General features: G+C 35.4%; 1 protein-coding gene across 2 annotated transcripts in view; it reads left to right on the top strand.

The window, feature by feature from the left end:
• Positions 1-4,697: 4,697 nt before the first annotated feature.
• Positions 4,698-24,275, top strand: part of CIR1 (corepressor interacting with RBPJ, CIR1) — a 35,445-nt gene continuing 15,867 nt past the window's right edge. For both annotated transcript variants that reach the window (XM_044669782.1, XM_044669783.1), the window contains exons 1-7: positions 4,698-4,823; positions 8,010-8,104; positions 10,145-10,218; positions 10,777-10,787; positions 10,901-10,965; positions 11,373-11,421; positions 13,286-13,403. In XM_044669782.1, the coding sequence (XP_044525717.1) occupies positions 4,752-4,823; positions 8,010-8,104; positions 10,145-10,218; positions 10,777-10,787; positions 10,901-10,965; positions 11,373-11,421; positions 13,286-13,403 (484 nt within the window). In that variant the 5' untranslated portion in view covers positions 4,698-4,751. The remainder of the gene's footprint in view (positions 4,824-8,009; positions 8,105-10,144; positions 10,219-10,776; positions 10,788-10,900; positions 10,966-11,372; positions 11,422-13,285; positions 13,404-24,275) is intronic.

Raw genomic sequence — 24,275 nt, forward strand, 5'->3', positions numbered from 1 at the left:
GTTTCTTGAGCCAATCCTTAAAAACCATGGAAAAAATTATTAAAGGAGGGAAATCAATTTGGAAAATAAATCAAACAAAAAAATACAGGAGTTTTCAGGATGAAGAACTATTATATTAAATTATGTAAAGATCACATTTTATGCAATATTTCAAGGGTCTTTTACACTTATATGTAAATTATGACCCTTCTATGACTTAGAACTGTAACTAGGAAGATAGTCATTAAGAGTTTGTATAGCCAAAAAATCCATCACCCTGCAGTCAACGGGAAAAAGCTGCTCTAAACTTCCATTGGTCTAAAAATAACAAACATGCAGTTTGCCTATACTGTAAAGTGTTTCTGGTTTGGTAAGCCCTTTTAGAACTTGTGCTCCAATGCTTAACCTTTGGGAATTCACCTCTATTCCACACCACAATGAGACAATGAAAGAAGATTTTAGTGGAATATAAAAAGTTCCTAAGAAATTTTCAATTTCATATATATATATATATATATATATATATATATATATATATATATATANTTTTCAGGATGAAGAACTATTATATTAAATTATGTAAAGATCACATTTTATGCAATATTTCAAGGGTCTTTTACACTTATATGTAAATTATGACCCTTCTATGACTTAGAACTGTAACTAGGAAGATAGTCATTAAGAGTTTGTATAGCCAAAAAATCCATCACCCTGCAGTCAACGGGAAAAAGCTGCTCTAAACTTCCATTGGTCTAAAAATAACAAACATGCAGTTTGCCTATACTGTAAAGTGTTTCTGGTTTGGTAAGCCCTTTTAGAACTTGTGCTCCAATGCTTAACCTTTGGGAATTCACCTCTATTCCACACCACAATGAGACAATGAAAGAAGATTTTAGTGGAATATAAAAAGTTCCTAAGAAATTTTCAATTTCATATATATATATATATATATATATATATATCATACACTCTACTATTTGAAAACCTCATTATGGAGACAACTGTGGGGTCCCAAAGGCTATGCCAGTGGAATAAAAGCTCCAAAGTACTGCTCCCCAATCCCCCAAATCTCTAGCTGCTTAGAGATTAAGTTTTTTAACCAAAGGACTCATAAAGGCCCTCTCCTATGGTAAGGAGCAGGCAATAATATATATATATATATATATATATATAGGAGCAGGCAATTATATATATATATATATAGGTTGGAGGAATTTTCCATGCCAATGAAATCAGGGATTCTTGAAGTATTAACTATATCAATCCAAAAAAATGGTATAGGACCATGATGGTGAACTTATGGCACCAGTGCCAAAGAGAGCATGCAGAGCACTCTCTGTGGGCACACAGCACTGTCACCAGGCAGAGTTCTGTCACCCAACAGTTTGCTACTAGAAAGGCAGAGGGACTTGGGTGGAACTATTCCCCTCCTCCTCTCCACCATATCTGATGACATTTTTTCACATCATCATCCTTTTTGCCCAGCAGCCCAATAGGAGTACTTCCTCCCTCCCCTGTGTGGGGTAAGAGGAGGGGGGGGCAATGCACATGGTCTCTAGGGGGCAGAGGTGGGCAGGGGTGGGGCATGGCAAAGCACTCAGCCTCTAAAAAGTTCACCATCACTGATGTAGGATATACATCATTTTTATTTGTAATAGTATTTTAAAATAATATATATCAAATATAAGCATGTATATATATATATATGTAATTTATAAATCTTAAGTAAATATTGTATCTCATGATTTGGAAAATAATTTTGAATAGTAATATAAGGCAAATGTACTGGACTCATTTATAATCAAATGAGATAATACTAATGTGCTTTGCAAGAAATGCTACCTATTATTAGTTACTATTATAACAGCAAATCCAAAAAAAGTCACAAGTTCCAAACTATTGAGATTCTAAGTTGTCCCAAACTGCCTATTGAACATTTCACACTAGATATTCCATCAAATTCAACATATCAAAAGAAAATCCATTTCTTTCACCCTAAAAGTAGGAGTTTGGAAAATTTGTATTTCTTAAAGCTCTAAATAAATTCACAATGCTCTATTTTTTATTTTCTAAGTTTCCTTCTAATAGCAATGCTATTTTTTTATCATTGTTTTAAAATATCTAGTATTTTTCTCATTTTGTAATTCTGTAAACACCATTAAGGCAATGTACACTTGACAAAACAATTTTATTTTATTTTAACATTTTTCCATTAGCATAATAGCACTGTGAAGAGAGATCTAGGAAAGTTCCTGGCACATTAGTAGGACTTTCTATGGCAAACTTATGAGAGGACATTGACAAAGAGTTACATACAAGCTGGGCAGATATGGATATCGGGCAATCTGCAGAACATCAATACATTGGTAATAGATCCATATAAGTAGATTTTTTTAAAGCCTAAACAAGGACCATGAGGACTGTGACTATAAAGATTGTTGTAGAAAAAAGAACACAGGATTTGTAATCAGAAAACCTGGATTTGAATTCCAGGCTCACCACTTAGTTTTATCATTTGTAAAAGAACACTAGCCTAAGTGTTATGTAAGGTCCCTTCTGTATCTAAATCCTGTGCACTGAGCTTTTCTCCTTTCCCTTTATTCTCCACCAATTGCAGGTGGAAAAGGGGTAGAAATGGCCCTCTCTTAAACTTCATTTCTACTTCTCCCATCTCCACCCTAACCATGTTCTTTTCTCAGCCCTTTTCCATCCTGGCACTGCTCCCCTCCTCTCCCTCACTGATGACACTGCTTCCAAGTCACCCTTTCAGATCTAACTGCCCTTCTTCTTATAAACCCAACTCATTGGTTATGGAGAGAGTCAAATTACTCTTTACTTCCCATGGATATTTCCAGACTTTCTCTCTACCACCATTACTTAGCAACCTTTCCTCTGAATTACAAATTCATCACCCAATCAGATCCTGGTGATCATTAATCTCCTCTTTCTTCTTTCTTAGTAATTTCAGGATCTGGTCCACTGTCTTTTTTCTCCATCTCAACTCCTGCCTTCAAATTAGGAGACTTTAATATATATGTTGATGTTCCCACAAATATCCTAGTTTCCCAGTTTCTTAAGCTACTTATATTCCCTGACCTCTTTCATACTCTACCTCAAGTACAAATACAAGGTCATACCCTTGATCTTGTCTTCACCCACAAATGCTCTAATTCCATGTTCAAAAACTCCAAAATGCCCTTATCTAATCATAATCTTTTATCATTTTGTCTCTTTGTACTCATCAGGCCTCCAATCTCTCCTACTCCTCAATATTTTCCTAAGTGAACAGTCTTCCTACCTCTCCAATCTTTAGTCTTTGGTTACTCTATTCATCTCTCCTCTTGAATTCTTTGCTCTTTGTTCTACACCAAATCAAACCTTGAAAAATCCTAACCCTAAATTACTTCCTACCATTCTCTTCTTTCACTCCTACTCAAGTGTTTGTAAACTGTAAGAATTCACAAACTATACTAATCAGGCTCACTATAAATTTATTTCATCTACTCTCAAATGGGCCCTGAGGGCAAGGCAATTCTACAACTTTATAATTGTTTTCCTATGCCACCCACCATAGCAGCTGTTCCAGGCCTTCTTGTTTCTCTTCAAGTCTCTAGTTATTCTTCAACCTGCCTTTAACAGTCAGCTGAGGACCTTGCCTCATACATCAATAAACATTAAGTACCTACTATGTGCTCCGTACAATGTTAAGTATAAAAAGAAAGGCAAAAAAGTCCCTACCCTTAAGAAGCTAACACTAATGAAGAAAGATAACACATTAAAAAGAAACTGGAAAGAAAGGAAGAAGTGGGAGGGCAGGAACCTGATGAAATCCTGCAGCCAAAGTCCTGGGTGCCCTCCTTAAATTATGGAAGATCTGGGAGGGGTCCTTCATCTGAAGGAGGGATGGGCTCCAGGGAGTGTGATTTTCAAAGTTTCAGGTTCAGAGATCTTGCAGGATGATCTGTTTCTGGAGACGATGACAAGAGGGAAGTTGAAGGAACAAGTATTTTTTATTACTAATTATTTATTTTTATTAAAGAAATTATTTTTATTTTATTTATATTATTAAGCACCTACTGTGTGCCAGGCACTGTGCTAAGCATTTTATACTTATTATCTCGGTTGAATCTCCCAATAATCCTGACAAGTAGGTGCCATTACTAGCCCCATTTTAGAGATGAGTTAACAGGCTGACAAGTAAAGTGACTCATCCAGGATCACACAGCTAGTAAGTGCCTGCGGTTGGAATCGAACTCAGGACTTCTTGACTCCAAGCCCTATACGGGATGCCCTCCGTAATGTCACCATCACATTCCATAATCGGAGGGAGAAAGGGGTCTCAGGGTCAGGGAGAAACGGTCCCACCTGGCCTGGACCCGCTTTGGAATCCGGTTGGCTCTCTCTCTCAGTCCAGTCGGTTCACCCGTGACAAATAAACATGCGCGTCCCCTTCTCCCCGCGACCCAAGCGACCCTTGCTTGGCCCTGCTGACTGCCCCTCACCTGGGCTAGTTCTGGACTGGAAGCGATGTCCGCGGCTGGGGGAAGGAAAGTCACAAACCCAGAAATGGAGGTGCAGCGGATCCTGGAAGGAAGTGGAGGGGGTGGGAGAATATCAGTGACCAGATCAGGTTAAGGGGAGGGAAAACTCGGTAGGGCGGAAGTCATGCCCTCTCACCCCGGAAGTTATATATGAGTGCCAGAGCAGTTCCGGTTCGATAGTGGAAGGTTGTTGACGTTGGGAGCTAATCCGACACAGCGTCCAGCTTCAACATGGGGAAATCATTCGCTAACTTCATGTGCAAGAAGGACTTCCATCCGGCGTCCAAGTCTAACATCAAAAAAGTAAGATGGGTCCACGCTGAGGCAGTGGAGTGAAGTGGGCAGGGTGCGATGTTTGGGGCCGGCCAAAGGCGGAGACCCTCCCCACCGACCGAGGGTACCCTGCGGTGCTACCGCCGAGGAAGGGGATGTGGAGGCGCTGCGGACGTAGCTCGTTAGTCCTCGGTCCGGGTTGACTACGGGCTCCGGAGTCTTGCTGAGTGCTTGATGATTCCTGTCTCCCCAAGCCCCAGTGAATCCCAGAGATAATGTTCTCTCTTTGATCAGTTTACTGAATTGTTCTGGAACCACTTTTTGGGGGAAGTTAATGCAGCCTCGGATTTCATTAAGGATCCTGAGGCCCCGTGTTAATTTACCTCATCCCTAGAGAATCTGATGGTAAATTTAATTGAGTTTCTTGTTATGATCTCGCCGGAGACCACAGATGCTTAAATGACTGCTTATTGGAACTCTGTTGTTTCGAGTTAGAGCCCCGTGCCCTCCTCGTTTTTTGACCTAGCGTCTCCTAGAATGGATTCTCCGGCCTGGAGGGGATCCGGAACACTTTGTTTTTTAATTCACTAGTGATAATACCCGGGATTGTGAGCTCGCCTTCCAAACTAAACCAAGATACCTGTTGCATTTTTTTTTTTTTTTTTTTTGGTCCTACTGGAGTAGTACAAATAGCCCATGCTGAAAAGGTGGGGCTAGATGATACAGAAATGCTACTGTGTTGGGCCTGGCGTTTTGAGTAGAGAAGGAAGTGATGTGAAAATTTCATTTGAGGTTGTTACTCCTAAATTTGAAGGGGCATAGAAAGGTTTTCTCCATGTTCATTCACGCCACTGCGTTTCATATTGGCACAGAAATTACCCCAATATTCTTGTTCATTGAGATATAGTGGTTGTGTACCCTCTTAAGTCTGCCTTTTGTCTCCTGAATTCCTTTGATCACTTGTTTTCCCTTTTATGAATTAATGTTCTTCTTTCCCTCTTCCTCATCTTTCTATCTTTGGAAGTACTACTCTTTCTTCAAGGACCAGCTTCAAATGCTAACTCCTCCATAAAGCCTTTGCTACTCTTCATCAGAAGTAATTTCGCTTTCCGTGAGATGCTTTGTATACCAAGATCTAGAGTTTTTATTTTAGTCAGTGGGCAACGGAGAGCCAGTGAAGTTTTGTGAATGGAGAAGAGATACTAGAATAGTGCTTTAGAAAGATTACTCAGCTTATGATATGAAATAGCATCTGGAATAGAATAGTTTGGAGTCAGGAAGACTAATGGGGAGGCTCAATAGTTAGGACCTTAACTGGGGTAGTTGTGTTGTGAATTCAGAAGAAAGTACTCTTGAAAAATTGAAGAGATATACCATCAACCGGATTTGGAAGGTGATTAGACATGTAGAGAAAGGGAAGTTATAGATGACTACAAAGATATGAGCTTAGATAACTTGGGAGAATTGTAGGGCCTCATTTTCTTGACTTGAAGGTGACTAGTGTTGTATTTATAGGATTTAATAAGGATTGTCATGAGAATTTTTTACTTCTGTTAGATTTTATTATTCTCATTATTTATGGTCAAGGGCTTTCTTGTTTAGGAACTTACTCACTGGCAGAAGCCTTTTCCCATGGGATGTTAAAATTAAATGAAGATCCTTTCACATTCCTGAGGTTAGACGTTTCAAGACCCAAGAAAATTTAAATTTTTTTATTTATGGAAGGGTCCCTGTCAGTGATGGGGAGTTTTATCAGGACCACCTGTCCAGAGTCCCAAGGGCTAAGAATGTAGACGGACTCAAGAGGGCTGATGGTAACCAGTGGCAACTTTATTGAGGGGAGTGATGATATTTATATTAAGCTGGTTTGATACCCAAAGATATCCATCCACACGATTACAGGCAATATTTTCATAGTAACAGATAACCAATCACAGAGAGTCTTGAGGAGAACAGTGCATCCTGTCAAGGTATTGATCTGTTGGGTACTTATCTGTATGGTGATTGGAAGATTCAGGGGTATCCATAAGGTACATGAAAACATACATGAGATGACGTCTTTTCTGTTAGAGTTTCCAGGGATATAGTACACAAATATGTCCTAGGTTCAGCCCTAGGTCATTCCTCATTCATTCAGGTATATTAAATGTATTATGGAACCTTTACTAGGGGGCCCTGTAACTTGGGGGCCCTATCAGGTCCCAACCCTCTAGGACACTGTACCTAACTTTTTCACTTAAATAACCTCTGTTTATTATCCCAAGGTGTAAAAGTTGCCTTGTAAGTGTTCATCTTGATTGACAATTCACCTTACTTTATCTGTAGTCAAAAATTATTCGTCTCTCTGATGTATTTAAAAATATATAAGCTTTGTTAAGAGTCCTAATCAGTTATTTTTCTGACCTCTGCACCTATGCTTGACATAATAAAGACCTAGATTTTAACTAAACTTTTGGATTGCTTGAGTGGTTTAATTTAATTCTTCAGCAGCAATTACTGTCACAAGAATTCAGTAGGGATATTCTTCCTAAATCAGGACTTCAAATGTTCTAGACCTGTGGTTTCACTGCTAAAAGAAACTACTGATGAAGAAACTCCCTCTACCAAAGATCTGTGTGCATCCTTGACTATTTACAATCTTAGGCTATTTCCCTGAGACCACCAAGAGGTTAAGTAATTTAATTAGCCTTAGGTCAAAGCCAGTATACATGACCTGTAGGCAAACCCATATCTTTCTGACAATGAGGCCAGCCTTTTATCCATTATCAAAAGATTCTGTTATAACTCTTAAGACTTGCCAGTCTGTCAAAAAAAATAAGGCATTTTTTAGTATTCAAAAAGATTGGTAATTTCATCAGTGTGGATACTCCATCAGTGGAGATCACCACCCTGTTTTGGAATGAGTTGCTGTGGCCTTAAAATATTTATTATTTGGTAGCTAATTTTCTAGTAAAGACCTTCTCCAGACTTTGCTAAGCTTATTCTCAAACAAATATACAGTTTGTTGTCAGTCGCATACTTTTATTGCTGTTATAAACCTGCCAGAGTCTGCACTCACTTGGAATAATCTGGTTTGTAGTAGGAAGAGACATCAGGGTATGTCTTTATTGAAGGAAATTGCCTATAAATAATAGAATTTTCTTTCTTTTGGGGGAGGGAGTAAAAGGGAAACTTAAATTTAAATATTAAGTTGAATGTTTTTGCTTTACTATTAAGGTATGGATGGCTGAACAGAAAATATCATATGATAAGAAGAAACAAGAAGAATTAATGCAACAATACCTTAAGGAACAAGAATCATATGATAACAGGTGAGAAATGGCTGGTATTTGTGTTTCTTTTTTAAGTTAGCAAAGAACTAAAACATAAATGTCAAGAATCCCTTACCAATCTATTCTGTGTGTGGCTTGGTAGAGTTCTTTTGAGTCAGGAACCCACTAATATAGCACGATTCAAGCAGTGATGTGAAACACAATTAGAAACCGGCTTCTTGACTCTTGAGTATTTGGAGTACTTGGAGTAAGAAAAATTCTTTCATTCCTGAAAATCTTCTCTAAATAGTCAGGTAATTCTTTTTGCACAAACTATTTTTAAACAATCTTTACACTAAAAATTAATGTTTTAATCATATGAAGTTATTACATGATAGCCTCTAAATCATAATTTGTCTTTAGTACCATAGTTTTTAAATGTTTTTTTTCAATGGGACCTTTCCTATTGTGATTTCTCAATTTTACCGAATTTACCCATACTGGACAATTTAAAAGAAAAAGTGTAGTGCAGTTAACAGAGGGCTAGCTTCAGAATCTGAATCAGTCCATCTGGTTATCCAGAGGTGCTCCTCACCTCACACATCCTTGCTGTGTTGTTCTAGGCTAGTCATTTAATAGCCCCAGATAATTGTCTACACATTGCATAACTGTTACTTATCTGAATAGGAAGGAGTTTGAAAGCTTCCGCCAAAAACAAAAACAAAAAAAACCAGTTCTAGTGGTATCAGTTGACATTGGTACTAAAATATAGGTAATATAAGTGTAATTTAGATCCTGAAAGTATAAATTAATGGTAATAGCTGAAGCACCTTAATAGTTTTAGCATCTTAAAATGTACAAGGTATGCTTAGATATCTTGTCATATTTGACCCTCAGAGCAACTCTTTGAAGTAAGTACTACAGTTTTATTACCCCATTTTACGGACTAGAAACTAAGGCTCTAAGAGGCTTAATGATTCACCCATGATTATTTGATCAGTGTCAGAGACAGGATTCAAACTTAGATCTTGAGTGACTCTGACCTGTGTTTTTTTTACTATGCCAGATTACCTTCTCAAATGTAGAAAAATTATTTTACAGACACTGCACTACAAACCAGACTAACAAAGATTACATGGCATACATTGGTGTGTATGCATATAGTAGTGGACTCTAGGCCAGCAAGAGATCATCAGTTCATTGCTTACCATTTTCACTTAGTCTTTGATTATTTTCTACACCGAATAAAGGTGTGCATTGTGAATGCCTGATACAAGCTATGAAGTGGATAGTTTTGCTATGGGTGCCTATACTCTATTATAGCTTTTTCCTCATGTGAACTTCTTAGATCACTATGCTGTACCCTAGAGTTTCTAGAGAACACAGTTTGAAAAATGCTGATTTAGATCATAACATGAAATAATTTTTTATCTTTGTAGCTCAGCTGTTGCAAATGAAGTCCACCAAACCCTTTAATTTTATACCTCAATCTCAAAATTATTAATGCCATTATTTGACTTTTATAGCTGTTGCTCATTTTTGCCTGAATAGTCAGTCACAATATTTATTTCATGTTATTACATGATAATTTAAGCAGTCATCAGCTAACTTGGGGGAAGAGGGAAGTGTAGTGAGGAATGAAATGAAATGGGAATGTTTAATATATTTCCAGATACATAGTAACAATGAATAATTGTATTGAATTGAACTCAGTTCTGCTTATTACAGAATTTACAACAGTGAAATAAATCATTGCAATTTCTTTAGTACTTCAAAAGTTGAATAGTCTCAGAATGGCAAAGGTGACCCTTTTCTTTTAACAAATGTGCCTGGGACTCTCAATGTAGGGGGTGAAACTTCTTCCTAATCAATATGTAATTTGTTAGAAATTTTATGTAGGTGATTATAAAGCTGTTTGTTTGTATTTCAGAAATATAAAAGCATATAGTGCTGTTCATGAAGTGAAATTTATAGACGTCTTCCTAAGAAAGTTTTTTGTAGCAAAATCCACAGGTTCTGCTCCTAGGGAGAATTATTCTTTAGAATGCATTTTTGTTTTTCTTTTGTGTAATTTTCATACTTATGTCTTATTTCACTTAGGTTGCTTATGGGTGATGAACGTGTAAAGAATGGCCTTAATTTTATGTATGAGGCCCCACCAGGAGCTAAAAAAGGTATTTGTGTGACTGCTTTATTTTTTAAAAGCCAGGGCAGGGGCAGGAGGGCAGGTGTCCAACCAATGATTAGGAAGTGTTATAAACTAGCATTAAGGAAAATAGCTTTTTGAAATGATAGTGTGAAGATAATAAAGTGACTCTTCAATAGATAAGAGAATATTTTAAAAATAATACTTGATATTGTCTCTCTTAAAAGAAAAATTCCGTGTGAATACAGATTTAATATTTCCATTTGTGCAAATATATTTCTTACTAAATACAACCCTTACAGAAACTGGAAAGATAATATTTCCATTTCACTATGCTGGAAATGCTGAAAGTTTAAAAATTAGGAATTTAACATGCTTATCAATAGTCTTATTTTAAACTGCTTTAATTCTTTATTATTCCAGAACTTACTGTGTAAGTGGAAGAAGCAAGGAAAAAGGAGATTTAGTTCTTTATAAATTATAACATGATGCCATTATGAATGAATGCATGTAGCATTAATAGGGTATATAATTTATATTAATGTTCTTAAACTTGTTTTTTCCATGTGTCTGATATTCAATCAAGAAAACAAAGAGGTAAAATGTTATTTTCTGGTTTTCCATTTACTTTAAATTCAACAAATATGTATTATTGATTGCAATGCATATATTTTATGGAACTTTTTGAAGACTCATATTTATATTTTTAGCAAGAAGATGCAAAAGGAGAGACTGAATACAAATTTGAATGGCAAAAAGGAGCCCCACGAGAAAAGTAAGAACTGTTACCTTTCCTAACTAAAATTTATACATCATAGAATTTATTTTTCTTCCCCCTTTTTTATTTCTTTTGTTGCCTCTTTCTTCACCTAAGAAAAGGTGATTTAAAAAAATACTGTCAGGTGACAGAATCTGCTTGATATCAGTCATTTTTAATTTGATTTACCTGCTCATTCTGCAAAGTCTGAATTGTCAAGCTCAATACTAGGTATAACTGTAAAGCACCTTTTAAAATTACTTCCCCATTGAGGATTTTAGCTTATTGTGGATTTTATAGTTCTCTGCTTGTTGAAATGAAATATTGTGATAACCTGTGAATTATAAAACTTTTTCAGATTAACTGTTACTGATGACTGAATTATTTCAAGTTTTTGCAACATGTACATTTTCTGTACTTAATAGATATGCAAAGGATGACATGAATATCAGAGACCAGCCATTTGGTATTCAGGTAAATATTTCACTTTGTCAGAATATTATTTATATTATAGATTGTTCTTTAATTACATCATTCAGCAAAACTGTGCGTTGTGAACAAGTGCGGTACATTTTCTCTTACCATCTGATAATAGAAAAAAAATGAAGTAAAAGCCAAGTTGGGTACACTGAAATAACAGGGGCAACATAGTTGTGTGTGTGTGTGTGTGTGTGTGTGTGTGTGTGTGTGTGTGTGTGTGTGTGTGTGTGTGTACATTATTACTAGCCTAGGGTATTGCTTCAAGCTTTGGTCTCCATGATTTTTTGAGAACTGTGGGGATTTTTGGTCAGGATCTAGAAAAGGGCTTTTCCATCTAGGTAATTTGGTCATCAGGGTATCTAGGATTTGGTTATTGCATTTAGTATTTTGAGTGCAGCCTTACTGGAAGTTATGGAAGTGTGCTTTGTTCTATTTGTATGTGTTCATTTTTTTCTATCACTGTAACTAAAATCTAGAGTACTATTCATTATGAAGAGCATGAGGTAAACCTCTGGGAGTCTGTACGACTCCTTAGCCAAACCTACATCAGCTCCAACTACGACTCTATTCTCCACACATACTTAAGGTAGAAAAAGAACAAAAACAGCCAACTGTACACCCTATATAACCAGACAGTTGAGTTCCCCTTCTTTTTGAGGCTTTCTACAGAGTTGTTTCAGACCCTTTTGTAGCCATTTAATGAACTACTTTGGGTTCTTGATCTGAGGTTGAGAACTAAATTTTTTAAGTGAAAAAACTCCTTAGTTCACAGGCCATGTACACTTCTTTTTTTTCTTAATTTTATTTTTGAATATTTTCCCATAGTTACATATTTCATGTTCTTTCCCTCTCCTCCAAACCCCACTACCCCCTTAGCCGACACACAATTCCACTGGGTTTTACATGTATCATTGATCAAGACCTAATTCCATATTATTGATAATTGGACTAGAGTTATCGTTTCATGTCTACATCCCCAATGATATCCCCATCAGCCCATGTGTTCAAACAGTTGTTTTTCTTCTGTGTTTCTCCTCCCACAGTTCTTCCTCTAAATGTGGCTAGTTTTCTTTCTCATAAGTCCCTCAGCCTTGTTCTCACAGGCCATATAGAAACAGGTAGTAGGCCAGCTTTGGCTCATGGGGCATAGTTTGCCAGTCCCTGCCTTAAAGCAACATGATATGTTTTTGTTTTTGTCTATTGAGTTGAAAACTAAAAAAAAATTAATCTGGCCCCAAATTTAGGGACTGACTTCTAGATCCAAAACAAGCCCTACCCTGAAGGAAAATCATAAAAAATTAAGCCTAGATAATGCCAGGCTAAAGGGTGACTTGATAATTGCCATATTAAAGAGGCAATCATTCTGTTATCACTTAACATGGCAAAAAGAAATAGACTTAAGTTTCCCCTTAGAGATTTCAGATTAGTTATTAGACAATATCCATATAGTTAAAGTTGTTAATCACCATATTGGAATTGCTAAAGGAGGGCATAAAGTCTCTTTTCCTGGATATCTTTTATTATTTTAAATCTTACAAAAAAAAAAAAACAAATAAAACAAGCATTTCCAAATTTAAAGAAAAAGATCATACATAAATGAAATCATAAATCTCTTATATGTTTTGCTTATTTTTCTTCATATCTACATGACAAATCCTATCTACAAGTATCCCAGCCCCTCTCAACCCTCCCCTTATCACAGAAGGTATTGTCCAGAACTTGGAGATCTTTAAAAATAGGTCAAAGCTTGTCATTGCAAAATCATTTCAGTTCAGTGATTCATAAGAATAAAGGAGTTAAAACAGCAAGAAAATCTGTGAGATATTTAGTAACCATAACAAAACCTCTGGTTTCTTAGGTTCGGAATGTAAGGTGCATTAAATGCCACAAATGGGGTCATGTCAACACTGATAGAGAGTGTCCTCTATTTGGTCTTTCCGGAATCAATGCAAGTTCAGTTTCCAGTGATGGCTCAGGTAGGCAATGGATAAATATTTGCTTAATTTTTATATTTGGGATTCAATCCAAATTTGGATAGGAAAAAAAAATACAGTTTTTTTGGTTGCTTTCTTGAATTTGGATTTGTACAAAAATGAATTTAAAATTATCAGAAATGTTATTGTTAAAACTGTTTATCAAATGTCATTACACACATAACACCACACCACACCACATCCTCCTGCCCCCTAACCCAGCCTGTAAACTAGTCCCTCTTCCTAGGATTCCTCACTCCTTCAAGCAATACAGATTCACCCTCAGGAAGCTAGTTTCTAACACAAAGAATTTTAATTTAAAAAAAGTTGAGTTTAAGATATTAGTTCTTAAAGTTCAGGTTTGGTTGGCTCATTTCAGAGGAATGGAAATTAAATTCCCAATTTTCTAGTGACTTATATGAGTCAAGCTCCTCTTGTAGTAAAAGAACAGTATTGTGCAATATAGAAAGAGCATTGGGCTTTGGTGTAGATGTTCCCTTAAAGAGACTGACCACAGTCCTTCCTGACTTGAAGTCTGGATATTTGGTTTAGATACTATTTCAAAGCACATGCTCTAGCTGTGTTTCCCATGGGTAAGTCACTGTGCCTCAGTTTCATCATTTGTAAGGTAGAGATAATGCTTGTGGTGCTTAACTTGGTGATACTGTAAGGACTAACCAAATGAGATGATATACAAAAAGCATTTGTAAAATTAGATATTTCTTGTTACAGCATTCTTCCTTGCACATTTTTAAATATTTCAAACCATGTAATTTGGTTAATTGTTTCCCTCTATCTACCTCCCAGTTTTGAGGAGAAACTTTTTCTTTTTCCCCACAATCCCCCCTTTATTGGACCACTATAGAAAAGACATGAAGTAATCTGTGAAAGGTTGTCAAAAGAAATAAATAACTTTTTTCTGTAATACTAAAACCAGTTTTAAGACACTGTTTATTGTGTTGTTTCATATGTTTGTGTGTGTCTTTAAAAGCTCTTCCAGCAATCACAGGACCAGAGTTAGAGCCACAGATATAATCCAGTCTAATTCTGTCATTTTGCTGATAAGTGTATCAGGGCCCAAGAGGGCTGATTAACTTTCTCTCAGCTAGTAGTATCAGAGAGGTCCTCTGATTCTAGGGCCATTGTGCTATCAGCTTTCCTACATTCACAAAGATGTACCCACTTCTTCCTATAAAATGTACTCTGCTTCCAACAAGATGCACAAGGGACACTCTCAAGATTGTTAGCAGACTTTTGAAGACAGCAGTGCTCCATTCATTGAGGTACCAGTATCTGGTGAAGCCAGGATCAAAAGCTCTCCTTCAGAAGAGCCTCTGAAGGTTTAGTAAGAGCAATGAAAGATGTATGAAAAGTGATTAAGGACTCTTCCTCTTGCTTTCACTAGATAAGGTTATTTCTGTTTCTCTTACCAAGCATTTGCTTGCCAATCAGAAATAATCTTACTCTGAGAGATTTTTTTTTTTTTAAGAAAATATTTCCTCTTCATAGTGGAGAGGAGGAGCTCAAGTAAATATGGTAATCCTCTATTTAACAAAAACCTGCTGATAGGGTTTAACTGTGAGGAACAGTAGAAATAGAAAATGTATTCATTTGTCTTTCACTTTTCCCTAAACATGAAAAAAATTCTCTGCAAGGTCTCCAAAATTGATATGCTTTTATTCCTTATCCTCATGTGCCCTTCTTTATATTGAAAGAACAGAAGACTCACTACTCTTCACAAGTGACTTAGCTCTAATGAACAGGCAGTCCCTAACATATTTTTCAACTCTTTTTAAAAATCTAATAATTTCTCATTATTATGATGATATAGTGCTTTGCATACTTTGTGAAATATTTTTAGATCATTGATGTCATTTGACACTCTTAGCCCTGGTAAGAGTATTTACCTGCACATAGCTAGTGTCCTTGAGACTCTTGGAAGTAGACCTTTGGCATACAAGGCTAAAACATGTGAAATATTAATGACCAAGAAACTTGCTTTATAGCAGCCCAATAAGTACAAACTTTTTTAAACAATGACTACAACAACAATAGCTTACATAACTTTAAGGTTTACAAAGTACTTTATATGTAAACTCATTTGATCCTGACAGCCTTTGAGCTAGTTGATATTATCCTTATTTTATAATTGAGGAAACTGAGGGAGAGGGATTAAGTGGCTTAGCATACAGTCATACAGCTAAGGAGTATCTTAAGACAGGATTTGAATTCGGGGGTCTTTCTAATTCCAAGGTCTGCCTATGCCACCTAGTCAGCTGTTATCTTTGATGTAACATTATCCAAAATATTTAATTATGAAAATTAGAAGAAATATCTTTGATTGGATAAAATCATATTTATCAAATGGTTTCTGCAAGTCACATTTGTAGCTAACAGATCCCCAGGATAGAGTCAATCTCATTTATGTCCTTAAAACTCGTCGCTTTTCAGAAAAATCTACATAAGTGGTTGTGTTATTTTGCTATATCAGTCAATCAATCAGAGCTCATTTAGAGTTCTGGAAAAATCTCCCAATAACCCTGTGTCTGGATCACAAAAGGAAAAGAATTAGAAGAAAAAAATAGTAATTCCTTAATAATACAAATATAATTGTGATGGTTCTCGTTATTAGATCATAAATTCTTTAAGGGCAGAAGCATCTTTATTACCAGTACCGCCCCACACAGCATTTAGTACAGTGAGTAGAATTAGAGCTTAATAAATATTTGTTTAATGAATAATGAAAAAAGTTTTATCTTGTGTCCCAGTCTTAATACAAATGCACAATATATGATGATGGCATCATTATTGTATTTCTAGTGATTCTAAATTTGTTCTTTATAAGACTCTTTTTAGATCATACCACTAAATAAAGCTTAATGTCTTTGAACTTAACCTTCATCTTGTGATTTAAAGCTTATGAAGGGAAAATGAGCTAATGCCCTGGGTTTATTCTTTAGGTAGCAATTAAAGTTAGTAAATCCTTCTGCCTTAAGGTAGATGAACTATTGTTATACCATTAAGATTTCAAAAACCCAAAGCCCTGTTTTATATGCTTGAAAGATGATTTAGTGAGGTAAGCCTTGTATCTGAAATAAAATTCTTAGTTAAATTTTAGCACCATTACTGAACCTTTCATTCTAAATTAATCAAGTTTGGAGACCATGCACTTGACAACCTGCATATCAGTCAAATAGTAACCCTACATATATACCTGCTATAAAGTTGACAGTGTTTGAAATAATTATGCTAAATTATGTAATATAAATATTGTGAGTACAGTAAAGGGTTAGAGTAGTTGGAGGTAATTTTATCAAAAAAGTATTTGGGGCATTAATAAGGGAGGGGTAAGATTTATGGATGTAGAAAGGAGTAGAGAAGACTTTCTAAGATTGAAACAATTGTGGTAAAGCATAATCTTAGCTGTGTCAAGAACAATAGAGAGCCTGGCCTGACTTGAACATTGAAGCAAGTTTCAAAATAAGGTTGGATGGAAACCAAATTATAGAGGGCTTGAAAGTTGGACAGATGAGTTTGGACTTGATGTGATAGACAATAAAAAGCCATTAGTAGATTGTTGAGCAGGTGAATGGCGTGATGGAAGTGGTGTTTTTAAAAAAAAAACTTAGGCTGGCTCACAGACATTGAACATCCTGATGCTTTTCATGAGATCACACATTTTCCTTAGGACTCTTGTCCGAGTCTCTGAATAGTTATTCAGAGAGAGAAGTAGCTATTCAGCTTATTTTTTGTAGTCTGATAGATATGTTCAGAAGTAGCGAAAGCAAGTATCTTTGCCTTTCTTCCTTATAGAAGATGTTAGGGAGGTATAGGTTCCTTCCCATACTGTCCTTTAAGACTAGTAAGTTGGAGGTATTACATCAAATAATGATAAAATAAGTAACCCTTATTATGGCCACTGTGCTGGAGAACTGATAGAATGTCATTATAAGGAGAACCAGAAAACAGCTGAATCACTGTAGAATTACTAGTGACTTAAACAAATACAGCCTACTAGGAAAAGGGAAACAGTTTCTGTAAGGGAAAAAATGCCTTACTAATCTATTAAAATTCTTTAAGGGCATAAGTATGCATACCATCGGAAGGCAACAAGTAAGTTCATATTAAATATTAAGATTTTCCAAAAGATTTCTGCCAAAATTCCATATATTTGTTTTTAATTGAGTCACCAGGAGATTGAAAGTACCTGGTCATGGATAATGAACAAATCTTCCATTTAGAAGGTGATGCAAAGGCAAAAACTACAAACAAGAATTTGGGTAGAAAATTATAAACACCAAGGTTCCACAAGAGATTGGTATGATTGCTTAACCCCACTCTGGTGTATGAAAATTTATGTTTTAGAAAATGTAGTTTATAAATCATCTAGGAGACAAGGAATTACAACACTGAAACAAGTTGGTGAGTGACCAAAAGATAGAATGGAACTAATGAAGATTCAGGAGAGCATCTAAATTGATCTAGGCAGCTGCTCTAAATAACAGGCTAAAAATTAGGATTCTATAGTCTGAAAAGATGAAGACAACCAAGAGAAAATAAAATCAAAGCCTATAAAATTAGGAACAGTTTGTGAGTGGAACACAGCTTTATTCATCAAAGTTCAGAATGAATTAAATTGAACCAGCTGCCCCTTGAACTTTGATAGAGGTAAATTGAAAACAAATTTTTTTTAAGTACTGTAGAGAGTGGATAGTATTTTGGAAGCTTTAAATTACCACTAAAAAAGACTTAGACACACAAATGACACATTTATAATAGGTTACAAAGAGAAATAAGGATGTTTTATAGCACTTCCCTAACTTTTGAGGATAACATCAAAGAAAAAGAGCCCCACTCTTCTATAATACTTGCCTTGGTGCTTCTTTCAGAAACAGACCTCTTGCCCAGGGTCACACAGCTAAGAAATGACTTTTTTTTAAGTAGATAAACTAATTAAGTTATTGCCTTTTTAATTTTAGACATAAATATGAACTTATGGTTGCTGCCCATTCTGATCAATTAAGTTTTTAAATGCATAATCATGAATTTATAATAAGATCTGCTCTATTTTTATTATAGATAAGGCCGAAGAGAAATCCCTAAATTCATCTGGTTACCTGTAACATCTTATTGTTATATACAATAGCATTGTGAGGCATTATTTAAAAAGCCAAATAAATTTTGTTCTTTTATGATACAGCCCTGGCAAAATTTTTGATGTTGCAATTTGTTCAAACTAGGTTGTTTTTTGCAGGGGAAGAGAGGGGCAGAATTGGTTCCATTTTTTATATTTCCTTGTGTGAAAGTACCAGAACATTAGTTTCTAATCCAAGGTCAGAATTAAAGAATCAGTTGAAAATGTACAAAAGGATTGAAGACAACCATCAGAAAAGGATGTACTTCCCAGCCTTCCTTCTGCATAGTATTTGTCAGTGAAAACAGAAAATGAGGAGGCTTTTTGAAATTTCTAAAAAGAGATAGGGGACAATGAGGTGGCTCAGTGGATTGAGAGCCAAGCCTAGAGACAGGAGGTCTTGGGTTCAAATCTGGCCTCAGACAATAACTAGCTGTGTGACCCTGGCCAAGTCACTTAACCCTTACCATTCTTCTGCCTTGAAATCAATATACAGTATTAATTACAAGATAGAAGATATGAATTTAAAATAAATAAAGAGATGATAAAGGCAGATTGGCCCTAGGAACAGATTCACCCTTTGCCATAGAAGTGAAGCCCCATCTCCCACTAGCACCGATACCCCATGAATGACCTGCCAGCCCTCAGCTCTACCAAGATGGTTGTGCTTTCATTTTCCTACTTAGGCTTATAAAGAAACAAGGGAGGAAGTTGCTCTTAAGATTTATTATGAGTTACTGAACGTCACATATAGTATGCCAGCTTTAAATATTTAAAAAACAAAACACTGAAACTCCTGTTAATAGAAGATTTTGAAAATCTTCTAGATCAAAGATTTAAAGCTAGAAGGGCCTTTAAAGGGCCATCTAATCCAATCCCCTCGTTTTGTAGAAGAATGACTAAAATTCAGAGAGCCTGAGTTACTTGCTGAAGGTCACACACAAAGCAGCAAGGTTGGAAATTGAACTGAGGTCCTCAACTAGTAAGTGATGTCATCTCCAACTATATAAAATTGCATGTTCACACACAGAAACTTATACATACACTCACTTTGTACTGCCTAACAAATTTTATCTGCTTTGACCTCAAAAGAGGAAATACTATTTCCTTTTATGTAAGACTAGAAAATGAAGTAAGTACCATTACAGATGAGAGTGCCATCATTTAAAGATACATTTTTCATCACATGAAAAATCATATAACTCCTTTATTTAAACCAGTATTTAGAAAATTATGTTTATCAGTGTTGCTTTTATAGCCTCCTTTTAAAAAAATAAGATTATTAGGATAGAATGCAGAGTCTAGGTTCTTAAGTATTTTCTAACTTGCTTCTTAAGTCCATTTTTCATTTCTTCATGGAAAATGCCAAGCAAAAATATCTACAGCTATTAACCTTTACCCTTTATTCTACGTGTGTATCATGTCTATTCTATTGGGTGCTATAAGATGCTTCATAATTATTTTGCAAAGGGAAATTACAAATCCAAAATGAAAGAAACAGATTGTAGATTTATATGCTTTTTCAGAAGATCTATGATTTTGTCATTAGGTTCTTCTTCCTCTAAAGCACATAAAGTCACACTCTTCTACCTTAGACCATCTTCATGAGTCACTGGCTGAAATAATGCATTACTATGTGGCCAATCTTCTGGTGAGCAATCTCTCCAAACTTAACTGGTCAACTCCTAAAATGAAGACACACTACTTTGTATTCATAGTCTTTCCAGCTTAGTTTAAGAACCCAGATTTATTTTTGTAAACTCTTTAGTGAAAGCAGATATGCTTAGCTGTAGAATGTAATAAAATCTTACAATGCAAAAGTCATTCACAAAATGTATTTTTATCTACTCTTATCAACGGTTTAGTTTAATGCTTGATTGTGTTTCCTTTACTGTAATTTTTGCTTTGCATTTAAATTCTTAGCTCTTTTCAATGCAGATACAGAAAATTAGAAAAGATATGAGACTACAGAATGTATGTTAGCTCAAATAATGGCAATAACACAAAGTTCATGATCCAAATTTAAATGCATAGTCAGTAAATTAAAAAGAAAAGTTCATAAAAGATTTGGACTCACATCCAGTTTTGTCAATTTATATAATGGTACCTTAGGGAAAAGATAAGCTTAGGGCTGGCCTTGGAATCAGGAAAGTTTGCTATCAAGTAATACTTTCAATACATACTAATAGTGTGACGGGGACAAATCATATAACCTCTCACTGCCCCCAGCAACATTGTTTTTTAGATCTATAAGAGAGTTCTTTACAACATTGAAATCATACAAATCTGAACTCTCTTCCCAGCCCTGTCCCTTCTCATTCAGTACTTTTACACTTTTTAGAGTATTTACAGAACTTGCCTTAATTATATATCATAAATGCCAATGGGAGAAAATCTTATCATTCAGACATTCTTGACATGACCTTTTATTTTGGGTTTCATAGTATTAGGTTAAACTCTGTTGAAAGAACTAGGATATGCTTTTTATGACAAATATATTCTTGATTTTTAAGGCATGGAGAGACAAAACAGAAAAAAAAAAATCACCATAGGCCGATATCTCTACTAACCATTATCTTGAAACAGTTAAAAAAAATTAGACTGAAGTAGGAATATATAACCTAGAGAAAATTCAGGGAAGGAGGTGGGCATAATAGCTGTCTTCAAGTATCTGAAGAGACATCATGTGGAAGAGGGATTATACTTGTGTCGCTTGGTCCCAGGAGGATCATTGGGTAAAAGGTACAAAAAGGTCAATGTTAGGGAAAACTTACAATTAGAGTAGTACAGAAGTAGGATGAACTGCCTAAAGAAGTCATGGATTTCCCCTTCTTGGAAGTCTTCAGGCAGCTATATTAAAATATAAATTCTTTTGATATCTGAGGTATACTAGATGATCCCCAAAGGACTCTCCAACACTCAAATTATGTGATGGACAGTTTTCTTCACTTGTTTTAATAAAAAGACACAAGTGAGAAAGAGTTAAAAAGGTAGGATTTGGAAGAGTTAGAAATGTCTTCAAACAGTATTTTAAAATAGCAAGCAAGTAAACAGATTGTGATATGTGAATGAAGTAGAATGTTATTTATTGCTCTCTAAGAAATTATAAATATGAGGAATTCAAAGAAATATGGAAAAATTTGTATAAGATAGAAAAGCAAAATGAGGAGACCCACACACACACTACATTAGTAATATAAATAAATACATCACTGAAAGGCAGCTGAATTCAGATTGCCAAGTGAGTGACTGATGTGCTGCACCTCCATCCTTTCATAGAAGTTGAGGTTTGGGGTGCAAAATACTGTATGCAGTGCCAGTTATAGGCACTGTGCTATTGGTTTTACTTAGTGGTTTTTCTTTGTTCAGTGGAGAGACTGAGAGAGAGATTGGGAAATGACTGATATAAAAACAAAAGCAGCAATAAAACTTTTTTTTAAATCAAAAAAATTATGCACAAATAATTTTTCCTCCAGATTAGAACTGTTCATTAGAAACGCATAAGAAACACATTTTATGATACTTTGAAAATTAGAAGTTTAATATTTTTAATATAAACAAGAATACATAAAGCTTTATTTTTAATTCTTTAGACACCAAAGAGAGTGACAAAACTATAAACATTCAATAATAGGATTATCATAGAAACATAACTATCTTTCACCATCTGATTTCTTATGTAGAAGAAGGTAGTAGGGGCAGATATTCTTAACTGAAAAATATAAACGTAAGTGTAATACATTTATTTTCTTGGAAGCAACAGGCATGGGTTTGAATCCTCCCTCTGCTGCTTACTTATGTGTGACATTGGGCAAGTCACTTACTAAGATAGCAGCTTTAGATCTAAAAGGAACCATGTAGATTATCTAGTTCAGCCCTCCCCCTTTCATTTAAAAAATTAGTAACTTAAGATCATAAAGGGTAAATGACTTGCCCAGGATCACACATCTTGATGATGAAGCTCCAGATCCAACACTTTGCAGCACTGTGCCATGCTACCCCTATAAGAATACATATAACTAACTACCTTACAGGGGTCTAAATCTTGTTTTTTAAACCCTACTCTCTGTCTTAGTAACAATTCTAAGACAGAAAGGCAAGGTCTAGGCAATTGGATTAAGTTGCCCAGATTCACACAGCTGGGAAGGACCTGAGACCAGATTTGAATTCAGATCTTCGCAATTGTAGGCCTTTTAGTCTAACCATTGTTCCACTGAGCTGCCCCTTCTAACTCTTTGTAAAACTTAAAATGTTACAGAAATGTGAGCTATGATGAGCATGTACCTTTGTAAAGTATGAGTATAAGTGGACAGTTGTCTTTAAAACCTTTTTTCTATATAGGCCTAGTGCCTTGAATTCAGTTCTTGAATTCATTGTAGATTTGGTTAGTTTCTTTTAAGGCAGTTGGTACTTGGTTCAGTTTTTATTGCTAAGTAGATGCTCCATTGAATTGCTCACCTTTAAGGTTGTCCAGAACAACTTAGCAGTAACCTTTAGAAATACTTGTCTGATGATAATAGAAATTCTAAGAGCTTCTCAGAAACAAAATCAAAGCTATACTGTATCAAACAGGAAAGCAAGTAATAACAATCCTGTATTCAAAGTTTGAATGCCAAGAAAAATAAACTGACCAATTTCCTAATCCACTTGCTGATTTGAGCTAAAAAATACAATCTTTTCATTTTAAAAAAATCACCTATTGAATAATGTCTCACCAGTGAATAGAGATTATTTTTGCAATAAGGCAATTTCAGTAGATGTGGTTATCATGGGATAATCACACCCCTGGGGTACAGCCTTGTGTCTGTAATCTCCCAGGAGTGTAATTATTTCATGATAACCGCACCCCCCGGTGTTGCATTATTTCTATTATGAAATTCTTAGTTTAGTATATAAAGTAACTTACTTTGATCACTTGAAACTGTAAGGTAGTGTTAGAATGTTCCAGCTGTGAGGTTTACAGAGACCAACTATAAGATTTACTACTCCTTTACAAAGTTAAATTAGGCAATCAAAATGCTTCTTTGTACTAAGCTGGTTTAGAATATGTTTTCCACTGATAAGATCTTCTTAACTTTCAGTTTTCATCATCAAGATACACCAAAAATTATATGTGAAATATTTTATGTTTCAGCAATAAACTGAATCCACATAAAACATTTATATTAAAATAGAGTTTATTAAATAGCCACTAAGACTGCTTCATGACTGTGTACACTACAGCCCTTATTTTCTCCAATAACTGTTAGCATCTTTTATTTAAATTCTTATTGTGCCTGGCAGCTTAGATGACAGTTTTTTATTTTTAAATCTAATGTAATTCTCAGTACAGTTCATTTTGATAAATATTCTTTTTTAATTTTAATATTTGAATACAGCTGAAATTTGTTTTGCTATCAGTATATTTTCTAACACACCAAAAAGCCCTAAAAACTTAATATCATAACCAGCACATTTCCCAAGAGCATAGGACATAAATACAGCTATCCTTCGTTAAATGAAAAAGACAGTTGAACAGTTACTGAATTGTTCACCCTTCAGTGTACAATCAATCTCTTCATTATTCTAAAGGAAGACCATGTGATACAGAGGGGAAGGAAGGTAGTAGGATTTGTGATCAGAGAACCTGGGTTCAAATCCTGGCTCAGCCACCTCCTACCTGTATGATTTGAGAGAAGTCATTCAAATTTCCTGGGCCATAATTTCTTCATGTGTAAAATGAGAGGGTTGGACTGGATGAG

The sequence above is a fragment of the Gracilinanus agilis genome, chromosome 3 (genome assembly GCF_016433145.1).
Source record: "Gracilinanus agilis isolate LMUSP501 chromosome 3, AgileGrace, whole genome shotgun sequence".
NCBI lineage: Eukaryota > Metazoa > Chordata > Mammalia > Didelphimorphia > Didelphidae > Gracilinanus > Gracilinanus agilis.